This window comes from Bos javanicus, chromosome 7 (genome assembly GCF_032452875.1).
Source record: "Bos javanicus breed banteng chromosome 7, ARS-OSU_banteng_1.0, whole genome shotgun sequence".
Taxonomy (NCBI): domain Eukaryota; kingdom Metazoa; phylum Chordata; class Mammalia; order Artiodactyla; family Bovidae; genus Bos; species Bos javanicus.
Window position 1 is genome coordinate 7755185 of NC_083874.1, and position 20828 is coordinate 7776012.

The window sequence follows — 20828 nt, forward strand, 5'->3', positions numbered from 1 at the left end:
TTGACGTACTCCTTTTCCTATTTGAAACCAGTCTGTTGTTCCATGTCCAGTCCTCACTGTTGCTTCCTGACCTGCATACAGATTTCTCAGGAGGCAGGTAAGGTGGTCTGGTACTCCCAGCTCTTGAAGAATTTTCCACAGCTTGTTGTGATCCACAGTACTCAGAGATAGCTTTAAATGGGGTGGTGGAATAGTGATGTGAATGTTTCAATAATAATAGCAGGCTAATAATTATTATTATAACATAAACCCTATTACTTGAGGTATTTTCTAATCACACATTGTTTCCAATTGCACAATCTTATGCTGTTTTTGTTTTATGGTTTAAAAAAAATAAAAACTTTCTGTCGTTAGAAAGAAATTTCCTAAAAATTGAAAGCTTCAGGTTAGAGATGTAACAGTACAAAATGAAGCTACTTCAAGTGACATTGCATGCATGCTCAGCCCCTCAGTCATGGCCGACACTTTGGGACCCTGTGGACTCTAGCCGCCCAGGCTCCTCTGTCCATGGGATTTTCCAGGCAAGAATACTGGAGTGAGTAGCCATTTCCTCCTCCAAGGGATCTTTCTGACCCAGGGATCGAACCATTGTCTCCTGTGTCTCCTGCATTGGCAGGCAGATTCTTTACTACTGAGCTACTAGGGAAGACCCTCAAGTGAATATGTAGGACAGTAATTTGACAGCACATTCCCAATGGGATATACCCAAAGGACAAAAAGGAGAAAAAAAAACACTTCAATGGATTTTCAATAATCATACTGTTTCAGGCACTGTTTTGTTATTCTGAGATGATATATGTGCCTTGTGGAATAAAGGAAATGCCAGTGTCATTGAGACTTTGAATTTTCAGCATGGGGAATATAGGTATAAGATTTATCGGATGAAGTAAGTCATATAACCCTAAATATGAATTGGAAGTATCGATATAAGTTCATGATGTATTTTTTTTATTTTTTTAAATACTGAGGAATTTCCTATTTCTGTCCAATGAAAACATTAGAAACAACTAAAAACCCATTAGCCATGAGCACCCTTGGCTGTGGTGTGTAGACCACTTTCCAATCAAAGGAACAAGATCTCCTTGGAGAAATGGCTGATTCCATGCTTGAGGCAAGAAATGTACAAGATGTCCCTTATCTTGTTACATCATATAACAAGGAAGCTACCTAAGAGTCCTGTCCAAAAGAGCTCAGGAGTCAATGTGAACAGCCTCCCATTGGCCAGAGAAGGGAAAATAATTTGATTAGTCAAAGCTGTGTTTTTTCCAGTAGTCATGTATGGATGTGAGAGTTGGACTATATAGAAAGCTGAGCACCAAAGAATTGATGCGTTTGAACTGTGGTGTTGGAGAAGACTCCTGAGAGTCCCTTGGACTGCAAGGAGATCCAACCAGTCCATCCTAAAAGAAATCAGTCCTAGGTGTTCATTGGAAGGACTGATGCTGAAGCTGAAACTCCAATACTTTGGCCACCTGATGCAAAGAACCGACTCACTGGAAAAGACCCTGATGCTGGAAAAGATTGAGGGCAGGAGGAGAAGGGGATGACAGAGGATGAGATCGTTGGATGGCATCACCGACTCAATGGACATGAGTTTGAGCAAGCTCTGGGAGTTGGTGCTGGACGGGGAAGCCTAGCGTGCTGCACTCCATGGGGTCGCAAAAGTCGGACACGACTGAGCAACTAAACTGAAACTGCAACTGCATGATAAAGACTGCGATATGTGTGTTTGTCGGTGGCTCAGTTGCATCCAACTCTTCGCAACTCTATGGACTGTAGCCCGCCAGGCTCCTTTGTCTGTGGAATTCTCCAGGCAAGAATACTGGAGTGGATTGTCATTCCCTCCTCCAGACGATCTTCCTGAGTCAGGGATCAAATCCAGGTTTCCTGCATTTCAGGCAGATTCTTTACCACTCAGCCATTTGGGAAACCAATGAACTAATAGATCTAGGCAATAATCATCAATAGCAGATGGCATTGCAGAGAAGAGACAGTGAGTGGAGGTTATGGAAGTATAAGATGCCTCATGAGTCGACATATATCACCTGGGTGATGGATATTCATGGAGGTTCATTATATTGGGTTGGCCAAAAGGTGTGTTCAGTTTTTTCCATAAGATGGCTCTACTAGCACTTTATTGGAGAAGGCAATGGCAACCCACTCCAGTACTCTTGCCTGGAAAATCCCATGGGCGGAGGAGCCTAGTAGGCTGCAGTCCATGGGGTCTCGAAGAGTCGGACACGACTGAGCAACTTCACTTTCACTTTTCACTTTCATGCATTGGAGAAGGAAATGGCAACCCACTCCAATGTTCTTGCCTGGAGAATCCCAGGGACGGGGGAGCCTGGTGGGCTGCCGTCTATGGGGTCGCACAGAGTCGGACACGACTGAAGCAACTTAGCAGCAGCAGCAGCAGCACTTTATTTTCTTTAACTTTATTTGGAACAATTTTTTATTGTATTGTGACAGCTGTTGTATCAGCCTGCATTTAAATTTTAACATCAAAATTGGTGAAGTTCATGTAGCTATTTTAATACTGAAAATGGGAAAGAAAAAAGCAACATTTTGGAATATTATACTTTATTATTTCAAGAAAGGCAAAAATGCAACTGAAACAAAACAAAACAAAAAAATGACCTGTGCAGTGTATGGAGAAAGTGGTGTGTGTGTATGCTTAGTTGCATCCGACTCTTTTTCAGCCCCACAGACTGTAGCCCGCCAGGCTACTCTGCCCATGGGATTCTCTAGACAAGAATACTGGAGTGGGTTGCCATGGCCTTCTCCAGGGGATCTACCCAACCCAGGGATTGAACCCAGGTTTCCAGCATTGCAGGTGGATTCTTTACCATCTGAGCCACCAGAGAAGCATGGAGAGGGTGCTGTGACTGATGAAGCATGTCAAAAGCAGTTCGCGAAGTTTTGTGCTGGAGATTTCTCTCTGGATGACGCTCCATGGTCAGGCAGACTAATCGAAGCTGATAGCATTCAAATCGAGACATTCATTGAGAACAGCCAATATTGCACCATGTGGGAGATAGCCGACATACTCAAAATACCCAAATCAAGCATTGAAAATCATTTGCACCAGCATGGTTATGATAATCACTTTGATGTTTGGGCTCCACACAATTTAAGTGAAAAAAACCTTCTTGATCCTATTTCCACATGCGATTCTTTACTTAAACATAACGAACAGGGCTTTCCTGTTGCTTCAGGGGTTAAGAATCCACCTGCCATTGCTGGCGACACCGGTTCCATCCCTGGTTAGGGAAGATTCCACATGCTGCGAAGCAACTAAGCCCATGAGCCACAACTACTGAGCCCATGGGTAGCGACTACTGAAGCCTGGGAGCCCTGGAGCCAGTGCTCCACAGCAAGAGAAATCACCACAATGAGCAGCCCATGAACCACAGCTAGAGAGTAACCTCCACTCTCCACAACTACAGAAAGCTTGCATGCAACAACAAAGACCCACAGTAGCCAAAAATACACGAATAAATTAAAACTACCTTGTTTTTTAAAAAGCATAACAAAAATGTTCCATTTTTTAAAACAAATTGCGACAGGCAGTGAAAAGCAGATACCATATAATAATGTGGAACAGAAGGGGTCATGGGGCAAGTGAAATCAACCACACCAAAGGCTGGTCTTCATGCAAAGAAGGTGATGTTGTGTATATGGTGAGATTGGAAGGGAGTCCTCTATGATAAGCTCTTTCTGGAAAACCAAACTATTAATTCCAGCAAGTACTGCTCCCAGTTAGACCAACTGAAAGCAGCACTTAACAAAAAATGTCCAGAATTAGTCAACAGTAAACACATAACCTTCCATCAGCATAATGCAAGACCTTTTATTTCTTTGATGACAAGGCAAAAATTGCTACCGATTGACTGGGAAGGTCTGCTCATCTGCCATATTCACCTGACATTGCACCTTTGGGTTTGCATTCATTTTAGTCTTTAAAATACTCTTAGTGAAAAAAATTTCACTTCCCTGGAAGACTGTAAAAGACACCTCGAACAGTTCCTTGCTCAAAAATATAAAAAATTTTGGGGAAGATGGAATTATGAAGTTGCCTGGAAAATGGCAGCAGGTAGCGGACGAAATGGTGAATACACTGTTCAATAAAGTTCTTGGTAGAAATGAAAAATGTGCTTTTTATGTTTAACTTAATAACTGAAGGAACTTTTTGGCCAATCCAATTCTCTCTACTTTTTAAAAATGTGTTTATTTTTAATTGGACGATAATTGCTTCACAATATTGCATTGGTCTCTGCTGTCCCCTCCCTCTTGAACCTCCCCCCCACATCCCACCCCATCCCGCCCTTCTAGGTCGTCACAGAGCACCAAGTTTCAGTCCCTGAGTCACACAGCAAACTCCCACCGGCTATCTGTGTCACATACGGTAATGTATACGTTTCAGGGCTACTCTCCCAGTTCATCTCACCCTCTGTGTCCACAAGTCTGTTCATTATATCTGCACCTCCATTGCTGCCCTGCAAATAGGTTCATCAGTTCCATCTTTCTAGATTCCATATATATATACGTTAGTAAATGATATTTGTTTTTCTTTCTGACTTACTTCAGTATATAATAGGCTCGAGGTTCATCCACCTCATTAGAACTGACTCAGATGCATTCTTTTTTATAGCTGAGTAATAGTCCATTTTATATATTACTACAACTTCTTTATCCATTCATCTGTCAATGGACATCTAGGCTGCTTCCATGTCCTGGCTATCACAAATAGTGCTTCAAGGAACACTGGGGTACAGGTATGTTTTTCAATTTTGGTTTCCTCACCATATATGCCCAACAGTGGGATTGCTGGGTCATATGGTAGTTTTATTCCTAGTTTTTTAAGGAATCTCCATACTGTTCTCCATAGCGACTGTATCCATTTACATTTACACCAACAGTGCAAAAGTGTTCTCTTTTCTCCACACCCTCTCCAGCAATTACTGTTCATAGATTTTTTGATGATGGCCATTCTGACTGGTGTGAGGTGATACCTCATTGTAGTTACATTTGCATTTGTCTAATAATGAGCAACTTTGAGCATCTTTTCCGGTGCTTGCTGCTGCTAAGTCACTTCAGTCATGTCCGACTCTGTGCGACCCCATAGATGGCAGCCCACCAGGCTCCCCCGTCCCTGGGATTCTCCAGGCAAGAACACTGCACTAGGTTGCCATTTCCTTCTCCAATGCATGAAAGTAAAAAGTGAAAGTGAAGTCGCTCAGTCGTGTCTGACTCTTAGCAACCCCATGGACTGCAGCCCACCAGGCTCCTCCGTCCATGGGATTTTCCAGGCAAGAGTACTGGAGTGGGGTGCCATTGCCTTCTCCTTTCCGGTGCTTATTAGCCATTTATACATCTTCTTTGGAGAAATGTCTGCTTAGGTCTTCTGCCCATTTTTTGACTAGGCGGTTTGTTTTCCTGATGTGGAGCTGTATGAGTTGCTTATATATTTTGAAGATTAATCCTTTGTCGTGTTTCCTGTTTCATTTGCAACTTTTTTTACAATTTTATTTATTTATTTATTTATTTTGGCTGTGTTGAGTCTTCACTGCTTTACAGGCTTTTTCTGCAGTTTGCTGCACGGGCTTCTCATTGCAGTGGCTTCTCTTGTTGCACAGCACAGGCTCTAGGAAGAGAGAGTCAGAGTAGTTGCTGCACGCAGGCTCCATAGTTGCAGCTCCGGGGCTCTAGAGCACAGGCTCCGTAGTTATGGTGCATGGGCTTAGTTGCTCTGCAACATGTGGGATCTTCCCAGACCAGGGATTGAACCCATGTCTCCTGTTGTGGCAGGAAGATTCTTTACCACTGAGCCACCAGGGAAGCCCAATTCTCCACATTTTTGAATATACTTGAAATGTTCTGTTTAGGAAAAAAGGTTAAAAATTATTTTGCCCTGTATCATTTCCTCAAAGCAGGGTGATTAGGAGCTCATTGGTGCTGGGGAAACATTTCTCAGGAAGTGCCAACATCTGACCCGTTTACCTCACACTCACTCTTGACCTCTAGCATACCGACGAGGGTCGAGCTCACGATTTTGCTGCAATATCCAGAGTGCTCAGTTGCAAAACCCCCTCCTCTCTAATTCCAGGTGTTGAGAGATTAAATCTCACCTCTAGTCCCCCAGAGAAAAGCAACTGAAGTCAACCTTTGCCCACTGGAGAGTGTAGAATAACACCAGCTGGAAGCTGTGAGGTCACTCTTACACATCACAAGTTGTTTTCCCCTTTGCAAAATAGATCTGATCAATTCTTGGAGCAGTCTGCCCTGGATCTAACAATTTGGCTGTGATTTCAGACTGTCTAAGGCCTAGCTGGCTGCTAGAGGTGCTGGGAGGGGGCCAGTGGGGAAGACTTGGCTTGATAAGGGCCCCAGATGCAGAAATAGTAAATGACTGTGAGTCTGGACTCATCCAGGATGTGGGAGTCTGGCCATAATAGATTGTCCTGTGGGCTGGCCCTCTGCTGGGGAGGCCGGGACAATCAGGTAGATGGGCAGAAATGACTCTACTTATTGAATACTTTCCACACCCTGGCACAGTTATTGTTCAGTCGTTCAGTTATGTCAGATTCTTTGTGACCCCATGGACTAGGGACGCACACTAGGCGTCCCTGTCCTTCACTGTCTCCAGGGGTTTGCTCAAACTCATGTCCATTGAGTCGATGATGCCATCAAACCATCTCGTCCTCTGTCGCCCCCTTCTCCTCCTGCCCTCAATCTTTTCCAGCATCAGGATCTTTTCCAATGAGTTGGCTCTTCGGGTCAGGTGGCCAAAGTATTGGAGCTTTAGCTTCACCATCAGTCCTGCCAATGAATATTCAGGTTGATTTCCTTTAGGACTGATTGATCTTGCAGTCCAGGGGACTCTCAAGCGTCTTTTCCAGCACCACAGTTTGAAGGCATGGTCCTTCAATCCATTTTGCGTGGATCTCCTCATTTAACTCTCTGAGCCACCAGGGAAGCCCATTTAACTCTCACAATAACCCTATGAGGTTGATACTACTCTTCCACTTCAGAGATGGGCAAAATGGGGGCTCGAGACTAAGTCTTTCTCTAGTTAGTAAGGAACAGAGTGAGAATAGGAATCTGGGTGGGCTGGCTCAGCAGGAGTCAGCAAATTTTATCTAAAGGCCACATGAAGCTGAATGAAATGAAATTACTCCCCAGAAAGTGCCGAGGACCAGCCCCGGCTGATCCAGGGTATTCGAAGGGGAGACGGCGTCGGCGACTATTTATTTATTTATCAAAGATATAAACAGTAATAGAATGAGGATAGCTCAGTAGGAAAATTCAGTGGAGAAAAGAGGCTGAGTAGCTTGGTTTATGCGGGAGACCAATAAAACTTCAAGACAAGAAGTTTGCACCACTTACGTAGGCCGCAGGCGCCCTCTCGAATAGCGGAAGGTGCCCCACCCTAGACACCTTCTCGAGTGGGTCTTAGAAGCCCAGGCATAATTAGTAAGCGTGGTGGGTTCCGCGCTCCAGATGGAGACTCAGCTGGAAGTTAAAGGGAAGAATGACATGGGGAGACCAAGCGTTGGTGAGCAAGGCCCGTAGCTTTATTTTTAACAGGGGCTTTTATACCCTAAGTTACACATAGAGGATAATAGGGGATGCAAAGTCAGCAGTCTTTGATTCTTATCAAAAACCAAGGTTACTTTCCTGCAAATTTATCGTATACAAATGGTTTAGGTGATTTACAACATCTTCTGGCCAGAAGGCCTACTAACATTTTATGACTCTTGACAAGAACTTATCAACAAAGACTTATTTTCTCTAAGAGTAATTATTTTAAGGTTTGGCACCATCTTCCAAAGATAAAATTGCATTCTTATAGGGCGGATGTGTAATGGGCTTACAACAAAGAAAAGAATTTATTACCTTAAGGGTCTAAAGTTACTAACACCAAGGCCACTACTTATTTTTTCTATATACCAACTATTAATTAATACACATTCAAGGATACAATTTAGGGGATGTGAAAACTTGGCAACAAGCATTGACTCATCAATGAAATCCTTTACTAGTTTATTCTGACAGTTTCTAACTCTCTGAGAGGCTCTAAGCTATTTGAATATCTTAAGCTTCCCGTGCCTCTGGAGGCTAGGAGACTGTAAACAATCGTATGCATAGCTGCAGGAGTCCGGGTAAACTTGTCAGGCGAGTTAGAGAGCCATCTGAGGGGTTTGGATTTAAACACTCCTAATTGCCCAGGAACTTTATTAATTGGAGCTGTAAGTTAACTCTTTGACAGAGAGAGCGAGATGGTGGTAGGGGACAGCCCCCAGTAAAGTCAGAGGTGAGAGCACAAAGCAATAAAGTAGGCAGACTCTGGTTTTTTGGGGGGAAATGCTCGAGAATATCCGGGCGGACTCCTGAGGCTCGATCCCGCCTTTGCGTATGCCGAGCCTCCTTCTTCATGACCTTTGTCACGAGTGGAATGCCTCACCGGCTCCCGGCAAGAAAGGTTTCTGCACCCCATGTTCATTGATGCATTTTTTTTCATAATAGCCAAAACAGGGAAACAAGCTAAGTGTCCCTCAATGGATAAAGAAAATGTAATATGCTTATAATATACAAGGGCTTCCCTGATGGCTCAGTGGGTAAAGAATCTGCCTGCAATGCAGGAGACACAAGAGATTTGGGTTTGATCCCTAGGTTGAGAAGATTCCCTGGAGAAGGAAATGGCAACCCGCTCCAGTATTCTTGCCTGGAGAATCCCATGGGCAGAGGAGCCTGGCAGGCTACAGTCTAAAGAGTTGCAAAGAGTCAAACATGACTGAGAGACTAAGCATGTATGCATATTATATATATATATATATATATCACAAATGTGATATATATTTATTTGTATTTATATAAATTGTGATATGTACAATTCAGGCATAAAATATAAGAAAGTCCTGCCATTTGCAACGGCATGAATGGAAGTTGATGGCATTATGGTAAGTAAAACAAGTCAGACAGAAAGACAAATACTGTTTGGTCTTGCTTATATGTGGAATCTACAAAAGAAAAAATGAACTCATAGAAACAGAGAGTAGAATGGTGGTTGCCAAGGGCAGCAAGTAGGGGAAACGGGATGATGTTGGTCAAAGGGTACAGACTTTTAGCTATAAGATAAATAACTTCTGAGAACCTAATGGACAGCACGGCGACTACAGTCACCAATTTTGTATTCTTGAAACCTGCTGAAAGAGTAGATCTTAAACACTCTCACCACCTACACATAAAATGATAACTCTGTGAGGTGAGGTGTTGGATGTGCTAACTAACCTTGTTATGGTAATCATTTTGCAATATATACCTGCATGAAATCATCACGTTGCATGCCTTAAACTTACACAGTGTTTTATGTCAATTATATCTCAATAAAGCTGGAGGTGGAGGATGCACATTGTAAGCATTTTCAACTTTGCACAGCAAATGGTCCCCATTGCAGGGACACCACTCTGCTGTTAGAGCATGGAAATAGTCATAGGCTAATGTGGAAACAAGTGGGAGAAAATGTATTCCAAGAAATCTTCCTTTTACATAAACAAATTGTGCTACATCCATAGAATGGAATGTTACTCAGCCATATAAAGAGTGATTCATAATAAAATGCATTGATTCAGGCTACAACATAAATGAAATTTGAAAACATTATGCTCCATGAAAAGAAAAAGCCAGACACAAAAATCACATATTGTATGATTACATTGATATGAAATATACATAATAGGTAAATCCAGAGACCAAAAGATTGGCAATTGTCAGGGGCTGGTAAATGATGAAAAAGTAACTGTTTATTGGGTACAGGGTTTTATATTGGGATGATGAAAATTTTGGTAGATCAGATACAGGTGATGGCTGAACAAAATTATAAATGTAATAATGCCACAGAACTGTACACTTTTAAGTGGTTTGCTTTATGTTAGGTGAATTTCACCTTGAAAACAAAAAACAACTGTTTACAAAAACAGATGATCAATCCACAGACTGTGGCCACTCCTGCTTTAAAACATCTCTTCACAAAACCCAGAGCTGAACTTAAAAATGTAGGCTTATACAAAACATAGAAACAATTTAAATGACCATCGAATGGATAAAGATGTGATACATATGTACAATGGAATACTACTCAGTCATGAATAGGAATGAAATGATGTCATTTGCAATGATGTGGGTACAACTAGAGGGGTTTCCCTGATGGCTCAGATAGTAAAGAATCTGTCTACAATGCGAGAGACCTGGGTTTGATCCAGAGAATCAGACAGGATGGGTATGACTAGAGATTATCATACTATAATGAAGTAAGTTAGAAAGAGAAGAACAAATATCAATACCACACGATATCATTTATACGTGGAATCTAAAATACGGCACACATGAACTTCTCTACAAAACAGCAACAGACTCACAGACATAGAGGACAAACTTTCGGACACTGAAGGGGAAAGGTGGAGGAGTGAAGGATTCCAGGATTGTTGTTGTTTAGTCACTAAGTCATGTCTGACTCTTGTGGCCCCATGGACTGTAGCCCACCAGGCTCCTCTGCCCATGGGATTTCCCAGGCAAGAATACTGGAGTGGGTTGCCATTTCCTTCTCCAGGGGATCTTTCTGACCCCCCCCCCGGATTAGCAGATGTAAACTATTATACATAAGATGAATAAACAACAAGGTCTTACTGTATGTCACAGGGAACTATATTCAATATTCTATAATAAACCATAATGGAAAAGAATGTTCTAAAAAATAGTATGTATATGTGTATAACTGAGTCACTTTGCTGTATAGCGGACACTGACACGACATTGTAAATCAGCTGTATTCCTGTAAAGAAAAAAATGTTTAACATGGGCATATGAAATCTTATCTTGGCCTTCCATGATGCTCAATGATAAAGAATCCCCCTGCCAATGCAGGAGACACAAGTTCAACCTCTGATCCAGAAAGATCCCATATGTCTCAGAGCAAATAAGCCCGTGCTCCACACCTACTGAGCTTGTGCTCTGGAGCCCAGGAGCCGCAACTACTGAGTCCATGTGCTCCAACTGCTGAAGCCCACACTTGCCCCAGAGCCTGTGCTCTGCAACAAGAGAAGCCACTGAAATGAGAAGCCTGGGGTCCGCCACTGGAGAGTAGCCCCCGCTTTCAACAACTAGAGAAAAGCCTAAGCAACCACAAAGAGCCTGCACAGCCAAAAATAGATCAAGAAAATTAATTTAAAAATAAATAAATAAAACCTTCTCTCAGAGACCCGTACACAAGTTTATCAGGGTCTTCACTCTTATTATCGTTACTGTTACCAAAGGAAGTGTAGTGAAAGTGTTAGTTGTTCAGTCATGTCCAACTCTTTGTGACCCTGTGGACTGTCACAAAGTTCAGGCTTCTCGGTCCATGGGATTCTCCAGGCAAGAACACTGGAGTGGATTGCCACGCCTCCCGAACCCAGGGATCGAACCAGGGTCTCCTGGATTGCAGGCACATTCTTTACCATCTGAGCTACCAGGGAAGCCCACTGTTACCAGAGAGAAAGTTATTAACTCCGATCTTGGCCCCAAACCCAGCCCTGCCCCCAAGCTCCTTTTTCTCTGTCCTCTGGCCTTGATCCCAGCGTCACTTTAGATCCAGATTCCAGGGCTCTGCCGGTGTGTGCTGAGCCTGGACCCAGGCGCCAGGTACTCTCATAAGACCCCTGGCCTGTCCTCAGCCTGGAGGGGCCTTGACCTTCTCTGTCACTGGGCTTCACAGAGGTGGGAGGGACGCGGGGGCGGGGGATGACTCATCATGGGAATTCCAGCCTTCCTGTCGCCTCCCAGGCCCAGCCCAGCCCAGGTGCCCTGGTGTGTGGGTGCCTGCATGTGCCTGTGTTTTAGAGCCTGCCCTCAAACTGACCCTACGTCCTCAAGAAGGCCTATCCTATACTCAACAGTCACTCCCTGCTACCCATCTGGTCTCTGAGCTGTGGTGGGCATTCTTGGACAGCCTAAGAAAATTCAACATCTTCTAGTCTGGGGGAGATGGAACCCCAGACAGAGAAACTCAGGGTTTTGTATGAATAGGTCTGGGTCAAAGGTAGGAATCCTGGGCTAGGGAACCAGAATGGAGAAACTGGGGGCCAGGGGTAATCAGGGAGGTTTCCTGGAGGAAGGGTCCTACCCAAGAAAGTCACTAATCCCAGACGGACCCTTAGGGAAATGCTGGCTGGCCGTGTCCCTGGCTCCAAAACAACCAAGCTCCTACCACAAACTTCAAGCTTTAAAAGGGTATCAAGGCTGCCCATCTGGCCCAAGAATTACTGGGTGCGAAGTTGATCTGTCGCCAGTCTTGCCTCTGACCCTGATCTCGCCACAGGATGGTGAACACACCACTGAGCTTGGAGCTCTCCCCAGGTTCTCACTGTGTGACCTTGGGCAAGTTATTTAACCTCTTTGAGCTCACCCTCCTGCTGGGTAAAATGAGCATCAGTGGGTGGTTAAGTAAAACTTCAAGGGACTTAGAGAACAAACTTATGGTTACCACAGGAAGGGGATGGTAGAAAGGGATAGTTACAGAGTTTGGGATGGACATGTCCACACGGCTATATTTAAAATGGATAACCAACAAGGACCTACTGTATAGCACGGGGAGCTCTGCTCATGTTATGTGCCAGCCTGGATGGGAGGGGAGTTTGAGGAAGAATGAATACATGATATACAAATGGCTGAGTCCCTCCGCTGTCCACCTGAAACTATCACAACTTTGTTAATCGGCTATGCTGCTGCTGCTGCTGCTGCTAAGTCGCTTCAGTTGTGTCCGACTCTGTGCGACCCCATAGATGGCAGCCCACCAGGCTCCCCCGTCCCTGGGATTCTCCAGGCAAGAACACTGGAGTGGGTTGCCATTTCCTTCTCCAATGTATGAAAGTGAAAAGTGAAAGTGAAGTCGCTCAGTCACGTCCGACTCTTTGCGACCCTATGGACTGCAGCCTACCACGCTCCTCCTTCCATGGGATTTTCCAGGCAAGAGTACTGGAGTGGGGTGCCATCACCTTCTCCATAATCTGCTATACTTTGATATAAAATAAAAAGTTTAAAAAAATAAAATGGATGACCAACAGAAAAATTATTTTTAATAAAACTGCAAGTGTCCCCCGACAGCCACAAGAATCAGAGAGACAAACCCAGGGTTCATGAGGCCTCATCAAGGTCATTTCCAGGCTAGGAATCTCATGGGATGGTCTACCTGGCAGCCCCTGGGGGGTACCCCCAGTGGATCCAGGGCCTGAATGAAGATAAAGTAAGTGAGCCACAAAGGCTCTGATGTTTTTCTGATGTTTTTCCTTTCACCTCTGGCTCCAATATGTCTGAGCACAGCACTGCCCCTGATCCTGTCTTTACTAAAATGTTGCTAATTTGTTCATCATGGATTTTTTTTTTTTTTTTTTGCTTTGCTTTTAGTCTTTTAAAACATTGCATTATGAAGTAGGGCGCTGAAAGCTGGTGCTCTGTGACAGCATAGAGGGATAGGATGAGGAGGGAGGTGGGAGGGGGATTCAGGATGGGGGACACATGTATACCTGTGGCTGATTCATACTGACATATGGCAAAAATCATCACAATATTGTAAAGAAATTATCCTCCAATTAAAATAAATTAATAAATCTTTTAAAATAAATAAATAAGTAAAACACTGCATTAGCAGGACTTCCCTGGTGGTCCAGTGGTTAAGACTCCATCTTACAATGCAGGTGGTGTAGGTTCCATCCCAGGTCTGGCAACAAGGATCCCACATGCCTCGGGGCACAGCCAGAATAAACAATTGCATTAGAATATTATTATCTTGATGGCTGAGATTTCCACCACCACCTTAAATTCTACACTCCCCACTCTAGTCCTGCACCCGACAGACACACAGCCCACATCCTCCACATGGTTCTACCAGGCAGAGCCCTTGACCCCAAATCCTCAGAAACTGGGGCTTGGGGGAGGAGATTTCCTCAGAATCTCCTGGGGAGCAGGCTTTGGGCTAAGCACCCCCCTCCCTTAGCACCTAACTATGAGCCCCCACTGTGTGCCCAGATTTGTGCTAAGCCATGCTTCAAATTTTGGAATTTTGGCAAATTTGAGGTGCCTGCTTGGTTGCGTCCGACTCTTTGCGACCCCATGGACTGTAGCCCTCCATGTTTCTCTGTCCATAGGATTTCCCAGGCAAGAATACCGGAGTGGGTGGCCATTTCCTTCTCCAGGGGATCTTCCCGACCCAGGGATCACCTTCCTAACCCAGAGACCAACCCGTATCTCCTGCATATCCTGCATTGGCAGGTGGATTTTTAACCACTGAGCCACCAAGGAAGCCCATGCTGGGTGACCAGAAAGAGGACTCTCAATAGCTAAGTAGGCCCCCTGGGGAATCCCAGGCCTGGCTCAGCCTGATTATTCCCAGGCCCGCCCAGGGCCTGCCCTCTGTTGAATGCCCAGCCTGGTGGGTCTCCTGGAAACTCCCTGGGCTGGTTTCGAGATGGAAGGCCCACAGTGAAGCAATATCCATGGCAGCCCCAGTCACGTTGAGCCCATCCCACCTGACACCAGATAAAGGGGAGACGGGCTCTCTTCAGCAGGACTTGGCCACGGACACCAGAGGAAAAGGGAGAGAACCCCTCACCACCAGCCCAGGTGAGCCCAGAAGTCAGGTCCGGGGACAGAGTCAGGGTCCCGAACACCTCCCCCGAGCCCAATTCCTGCTCTCAGCTATCCCTAGTGGCATGGGATCCGGAGCTGGAACCAGATGAGAGGTGACATCTCCGAGTCCCCCTACGCTCCCTCTGCCTGAGGCTAAAGCACTGGCATCAGATAAGGCAGGAGGTATTGTCAACTTCAGGCAGGCCTCTCCTTTCTCCACTCTCAGCACAGCCTGTCCTACCAGTTGGGCAGGCACTTGAGAGTCCCCTCTGGTGGCCAGAAGCAGCCACAAAACTATCACCATAGGAAGGGTGGAATGCTGGATGGGCCTCAGTCTACCTCTCTTGGGGAATGGGCTGACTCTGATGGAGTCTGAACTATCTGGTTTCCAACGCCCTTCCTGGAACTTACTGATCCTTGACCTCAGCCTGGGAGGAATGGGATAGGCTAGGGGAGCCCCTGAGACCCAGATGACCTTGAGGCACGGCACTCTGTACCCATGCCTCTGCTGCCTCGGGTCCACAGCTCTACAAGTGGCAGCCGTGTCATTCACCGCTGGACTTTGACAGTAGCCAAAGGTACTATTTGTTTTCCCTGTCTCCTTCCAGCCCTGCTGAGATCTCCACTGAGGTCAACCAGCTATGTCCTTTGGAAACTGGAAGCCCACAGTGGTGGTCCAGGGTATACTCTGGATCCTGTATGGATTGCTGCTGCAGCCGGAGCCAGGGACAGGTGGGTCAGAAGGCAGAGGCCTGAAGCCAGGACTCTTAGTTCAGTATATTACTGCCCCTCTGTGCCCAGCTCTTTACAGGGTGAGGTTGGACTCACAAGGCTCAAGTCTCTAGGAAACTCCAGTCTGGGAACACAGATGTTCCCATCCCCATAGGATCCGGGCAAGGGTTGGGGGAAGAAACTGGAGCCAAGAAAGCAAAAATTAGGAAGACTTCCTGGAGGAGGGGACATAAATCTAGGACAGGAAGAAGAATTTTACTTGGTGGTGAAGCAGTAAAGGACATTTTAGGCAGAGAGTAAAGCAAAGTTATAGAGGAATTACTATGTGAACTGTCTGGAGAAGAGTCTGAATTGCAGCAGATGGTGGAGTGTAAGGATTAGGACTTCCTGTGTTCAAATGCTGCCTCTGCCACTTCCTCGCTGTGTGATCTTAGGTAGGTAATTTAACCTCTTCACGCTCATAGGGTCCTTGCGAAGATTAGATGTGTTCAGTTATATAAGTCACCTACAATGGTGCCTGGCACATAGTAAATATTTAATTAATGTCAGCTATTATTCAACAACTCACCCTAGCTCTGAGCCCCACACTTCTAAGTTCCAAGTTCAGCCACTGACATTTCTCCCACATGGCACAGGCTCCCCCTCCCCTGGGCACCCTTCAAGACACCGTTCCCTCTATACTTGTGCAAACTCCAATCCACTAAGAAAAACTGTCCATCATTCCCTCAAGATACCTGGAGACACTGCCCACTCTTATCCTTCACAGCATCACCATCCTGGCTTCAGCCACCTTCACTACTTACCTCCACCCTCTCTCCCCTTCTCTACTCTGATCTGCCCTCCAAAAAATTATATTCTTCATACAGCACTCAAAAGAGCAATCTTAGAATTTCAACCTGGCGGTGTATCTCTCATGCTCATGAAGCTGTCCTGGCTCCACAGTGCCCACGGATAGTCTAAGCTCCTTAACCTTTTGTCTGTGTCTCAGCTTCCTCACCTACACAAGGGCAGTGTCAGACATCGTAAAGTTGTCCAACAAAGAGCTGGGGGCATTGAGAAGATGCAGGAGCAGCAGGAGGAGGCTGAGGAACAAGAGGTACTGGGCTGTTGGGTTAATGCCATCCTTCCTCCCACAGCGACCCTGCCCCTGCTCATGGACTCTGTCATCCAGGCCCTGGCTGAGCTGGAGCAGAAGGCGCCAGCCACTGAGGCTGGCCATAGTGCCGCTGCATGGCTGCTGACAGCCCAGGGCTCTGGTACCCACAGTCCCCTCTATCACTTCCTGCTGGAGGGGAAGAGTCTCAACACCACCGAGCTGGATCCTCCTTCGCTGAGCCCAGAGCTTCGAGGCCTGATGGGAGAGGTGGCGAGACACAGCGTGCAGGATGGGAAGGAATATGGGGTGGTACTAGCACCCGATGGCTCGACCGTGGCTGTGGAGCCTCTTCTGGCAGGGCTTTGGGCAGGGCTTCAGGGACACAGAATCGTAAACCTCTCCTTAGAGAGCACGGCCACCCCTCCGGATGCTGGAGTCACCTTTCCAGACCTTGGACCCACCTCCCCAGGGCTCAGCGATGCCTCTCCTGATGTCACCTCTGAGGATGTCAGAGCCGTGTCTCCAAATGTTAGCACCAAAGATACAGATGTCGGAGCCACCTCTCCAGAAGTTAGACCTGGTTCTCCAGATGTCCAAGCCTCCTCTCCAGATACCAAGGCCAAGTTACCAACTGCTGTGGACAGCCTCCTTGTGGTCACCCTGGCCAGAGGCCTGGGCCTGAACTTCCTCCAGGGCCCCCAGGCCTGGAATCATTCTGGACTGGGAACTGAGGGATGCTGGGACCAGCTCTCTGTTCCCAGGACCTTCACGCTCCTGGATCCTGAGGCATCACCCCTCACCACGGCTTTCCTCAACGGTGCCCTGGACGGAGCCCTCCTTGGTGACTACCTGAGCCGGACCCCTGCGCCCCGGCCACCCCTCAGTCACCTGCTGAGCCAGTACTATGGAGCCGGGGTAGCCGGAGACCCAGGATTTCGAAGCAACTTTCGACGGCACAACGGAGCTGCTTTGACTTCGGCCCCAAGCCTGACCCAGCAAGTATGGGGGGCCCTCATCCTGCTACAGAGACTAGAGCCAGCACACCCTCATCTACAGGGCATGAGCCAAGAAGAGCTGGCACAGGTGGCCACCCACGCTACCAAGGAGTTCACTGAGGCTTTCCTAGGTGAGTAGGACCCCCACCCACTGAGACAATCCTTCTCACAGATAACCTCCTCAGTGCCAGACAGGTCAGTGGGATCTATGGTTAGGGGATTCCAGAGGGGGCTGACAGGACTAGGATGCTGTTAGATTTAGTTCCCAGTGGGGGCCAGAGTGGTGTGATTGAAAAGTGAAAAAAGTAAAAAGTGTTAGTCGCATTGGACTCTTGGTGACTCCATGGACAGTGGCTAGGCTTCTCTGTTCATGGGATCCTCCAAGCAAGAATTACTGGAGTGGGTAGCCATTCCCTTCTCCAGGGCATCTTCCCCACCCAGGGGTTGAACTCGGGTCTCCTGCATTGCGGGCAGATTCTTTACCATCTGAGGCACTGGGGAAGACTGATGTGAGAATGAACCGTCCCCAAATCTGGGAGGAGACTGGACGGATGATCCTTACTTGCCCTCTTAGTGTGAGAGAAGGCTGCAGGCAGAGAAACGCTCGCTGACTCCCACTCTGGATTCCCTTCCCCTCAGGGTGTCCAGCCATCCACCCGCGTTGCCGCTGGGGTGCCGCACCGTACCAGGGCCGCCCGACGTTGCTGAAGCTGCCGCTCGGGTTCTTGTATGTGCACCACACGTACTTGCCCGCGCCACCCTGCACCAGTTTTGAGAGCTGCGCCGCAGACATGCGCTCTATGCAACGTTTCCACCAGCAGACACGCGGCTGGTCCGACATAGGATACAGGTGGGCGGGAACCTGCGGAGCGCTGGCAGGGCAGACCAAGGGGCGGTGCAGTGGAAAGACTGGATGGGCGGAGCCTGACTCAGGGGGCAGGGTTTGAAACAGAGCGTAGCAGTCAAAACAGAGGCGGAGTTTAGGGTGGGTGGAGCCAGGGTGGAGAGGGGCGTGGCCTAGACTGGGGTTGGAGTCTACTAGAAAGCTCAACAGTGGGACTCTTTTTAGTCTGGGGTGGGAACCAGGAAAGGAGTCCAGACTTGGGAGAAGAACAGGACCTGTGGTAGCGGCTAAGTCTGGGACCGAGCAATGATGGATATGATCTCAGCCAGAAAAGGGTCAGAATTGCGGAGGAGTTAGACTTGAAATAATGGGGAGGGAGCTGGGTAGAAAGAGACCGGGCTAATGTTGAGGACAGATCCAGAGAAACGGGAGTATTTCTGGAGCGGCATTTGGAGGGAGAGTGGGACATGGCTGGACCAGGTGGAGTCTGCGTGACCGGGGGAAACTTGGGGTGACGGTGGCCCTTGGCACGGGTGCGGAAACTGGGGTAGAGGGCCAGATGCGGAGCGAGACCTCACGCCGTCTGGTTCCTGCTTCCCTCTCCTCCGCAGTTTCGTGGTGGGCTCAGACGGCTACGTGTACGAGGGCCGCGGATGGCACTGGGTGGGTGCTCACACACTCGGCCACAACTCCCGCGGCTTCGGCGTGGCCTTGATAGGCAACTACACCGCGGTGCTGCCCTCAGAGGCCGCGCTGCGAGCGGTGCGAGACGAGCTCCCGCGCTGCGCTATACGCGCCGGCCTCCTGAGGCCAGACTATGCGCTGCTAGGCCACCGCCAGCTCGTGCCCACTGAGTGCCCTGGCGACCTGCTCTTCAACTTGCTGCGCACCTGGCCGCAGTTCGACAAGGTGAGTCCCCCGACGCCCGCACTACCTCGGCCTGAGGCCCCTCTGTTCACACAAGCTCAGCGCGTGCCCTGATCCTTGCCTGCTTGCCTAACTCCAGCCGGCCCCTCTCACTCCTTCCTGTAACCCTGTGCCCACAACCTCAGCCAAGACCCTTCACTCCCTTGCAATCTATTCAGGCAATCTAGACCCAGACTTCAGTCATTCTGCTTGCAACATAGCCTACTGCCCCTGCCCCTCTCCCAGCCACCCAACCTTGCCCTCACCCTTGCTCTCAACCCAAAGTCTCTCTGTCCACACAACAGTGATCAAGCCTGTGATCCTCTACAGAAAACGTCTTTGCATAGGACAGCTTCTGTGCTGTATGCTAAGTCACTTCAGTCATGTCAGACTGTTTGCAACCCTGTAGCTTGCTAGGCTCCTCTGTCCATGGGATTCTCCAGGCAAGAATAGTGGAGTAGGTTGCCATGCCCTTCTCCAGGGGATCTTCCCAACCCAGGGATGGAACCCAAGTCTTTCATGTCTCCTGCATTGGTAGGTGGGTTCTTTACCACTAGCACCACCTGGGAAGCCCACACAGCTTCTGCCCAGCCCCTAACCCAGTTGTTGCAATCCTCTGCCCAGAGCATCTCAGTCCCAAGGATGCTTGTTCAGCCCCAGGCTCCCTGACCCTTGATGACAACTTTTATGCTGGAGCAATCTAAGCCCAGTCTGCACATTCTCACCACACCACCAACAATAATGACAAAGCCACCTCTATAATCACCCCTGTACAATCAAGTTCCACTTTCAAACTACCACTCCATTTCAATAAGCTGGCTTGCAGTTGAGGTTTTACCAACTTCCTCATTTTGGGCCCCTGTCCTCTTACCCATCCAGGGTGCCACCATGAAGAGGGCAAACCCAGCTCCACTATCACCACCACCACCACCATCCCCACCTAAACTCTCTTGTCTTTTTCAGAACGTGAAACCAAGAACTGCCAGGAGGGCCTCCAGCAGATCCAAGAGAAGACCACCTCCAACGATACTGCTATCCACTGACCTCCAATAAAGAGACCTTGGAGAGACTTCCCTGGTGGTCCAGTGATTGAGAATCCACCTGCCAATGCAGGGGATATGGGTTTGATCTCTGGTCTGGGAACATTCAACATGCTGTGGAGCAACTAAGCCTGTGGTCACAACTATTGAGCCCCGGCTCTAGAGCCTGCAAGTCGCAACTATCGAACCAGAGTGCTGCAACTATTGAAGCCTTGCACACCTAGAGCCCCGTGTTCCACAAGAGAAGCCACCACAATGAGAAGCCTGAGCACTGCAATGAAGAGAAGCCCCCACTTGCTGAAACTAGAGAAAGCCCACCCACAACAACAAAGACCTAGCACAGCCAGAAAATAAAATGATTTTTTAAAAACATTTAAAAAAAAAAAGGACATGAATAGAAAGCCTGTGTTCAAGCACCATCTGCATTTGCACATTCAGTTATAGTTTGGGGTTGCCCAGAAGCAGACCCTGGGACAAGAATCCCAGTGGAAGTAGTTTGTCTGGGTGGTGATCCCAGGACATATCACCTGGGGAATAAGGAAATGACACAAGGA

At 47.5% G+C, this 20828-nt stretch overlaps 1 protein-coding gene across 1 annotated transcript; it reads left to right on the forward strand.

Annotated features, from left to right (window-relative positions):
- Nucleotides 1-14538: 14538 nt before the first annotated feature.
- Nucleotides 14539-20303, forward strand: PGLYRP2 (peptidoglycan recognition protein 2). The gene is made up of 6 exons (XM_061421777.1): nt 14539-14655; nt 15270-15393; nt 16530-17615; nt 18124-18334; nt 18940-19237; nt 20198-20303. Exons 2-6 carry the CDS (start codon nt 15303-15305, stop codon nt 20285-20287), a joined length of 1776 nt encoding a protein of 591 aa, XP_061277761.1. The 5' UTR covers nt 14539-14655; nt 15270-15302; the 3' UTR covers nt 20288-20303.
- The last annotated feature ends 525 nt before the right edge of the window (nt 20304-20828 follow it).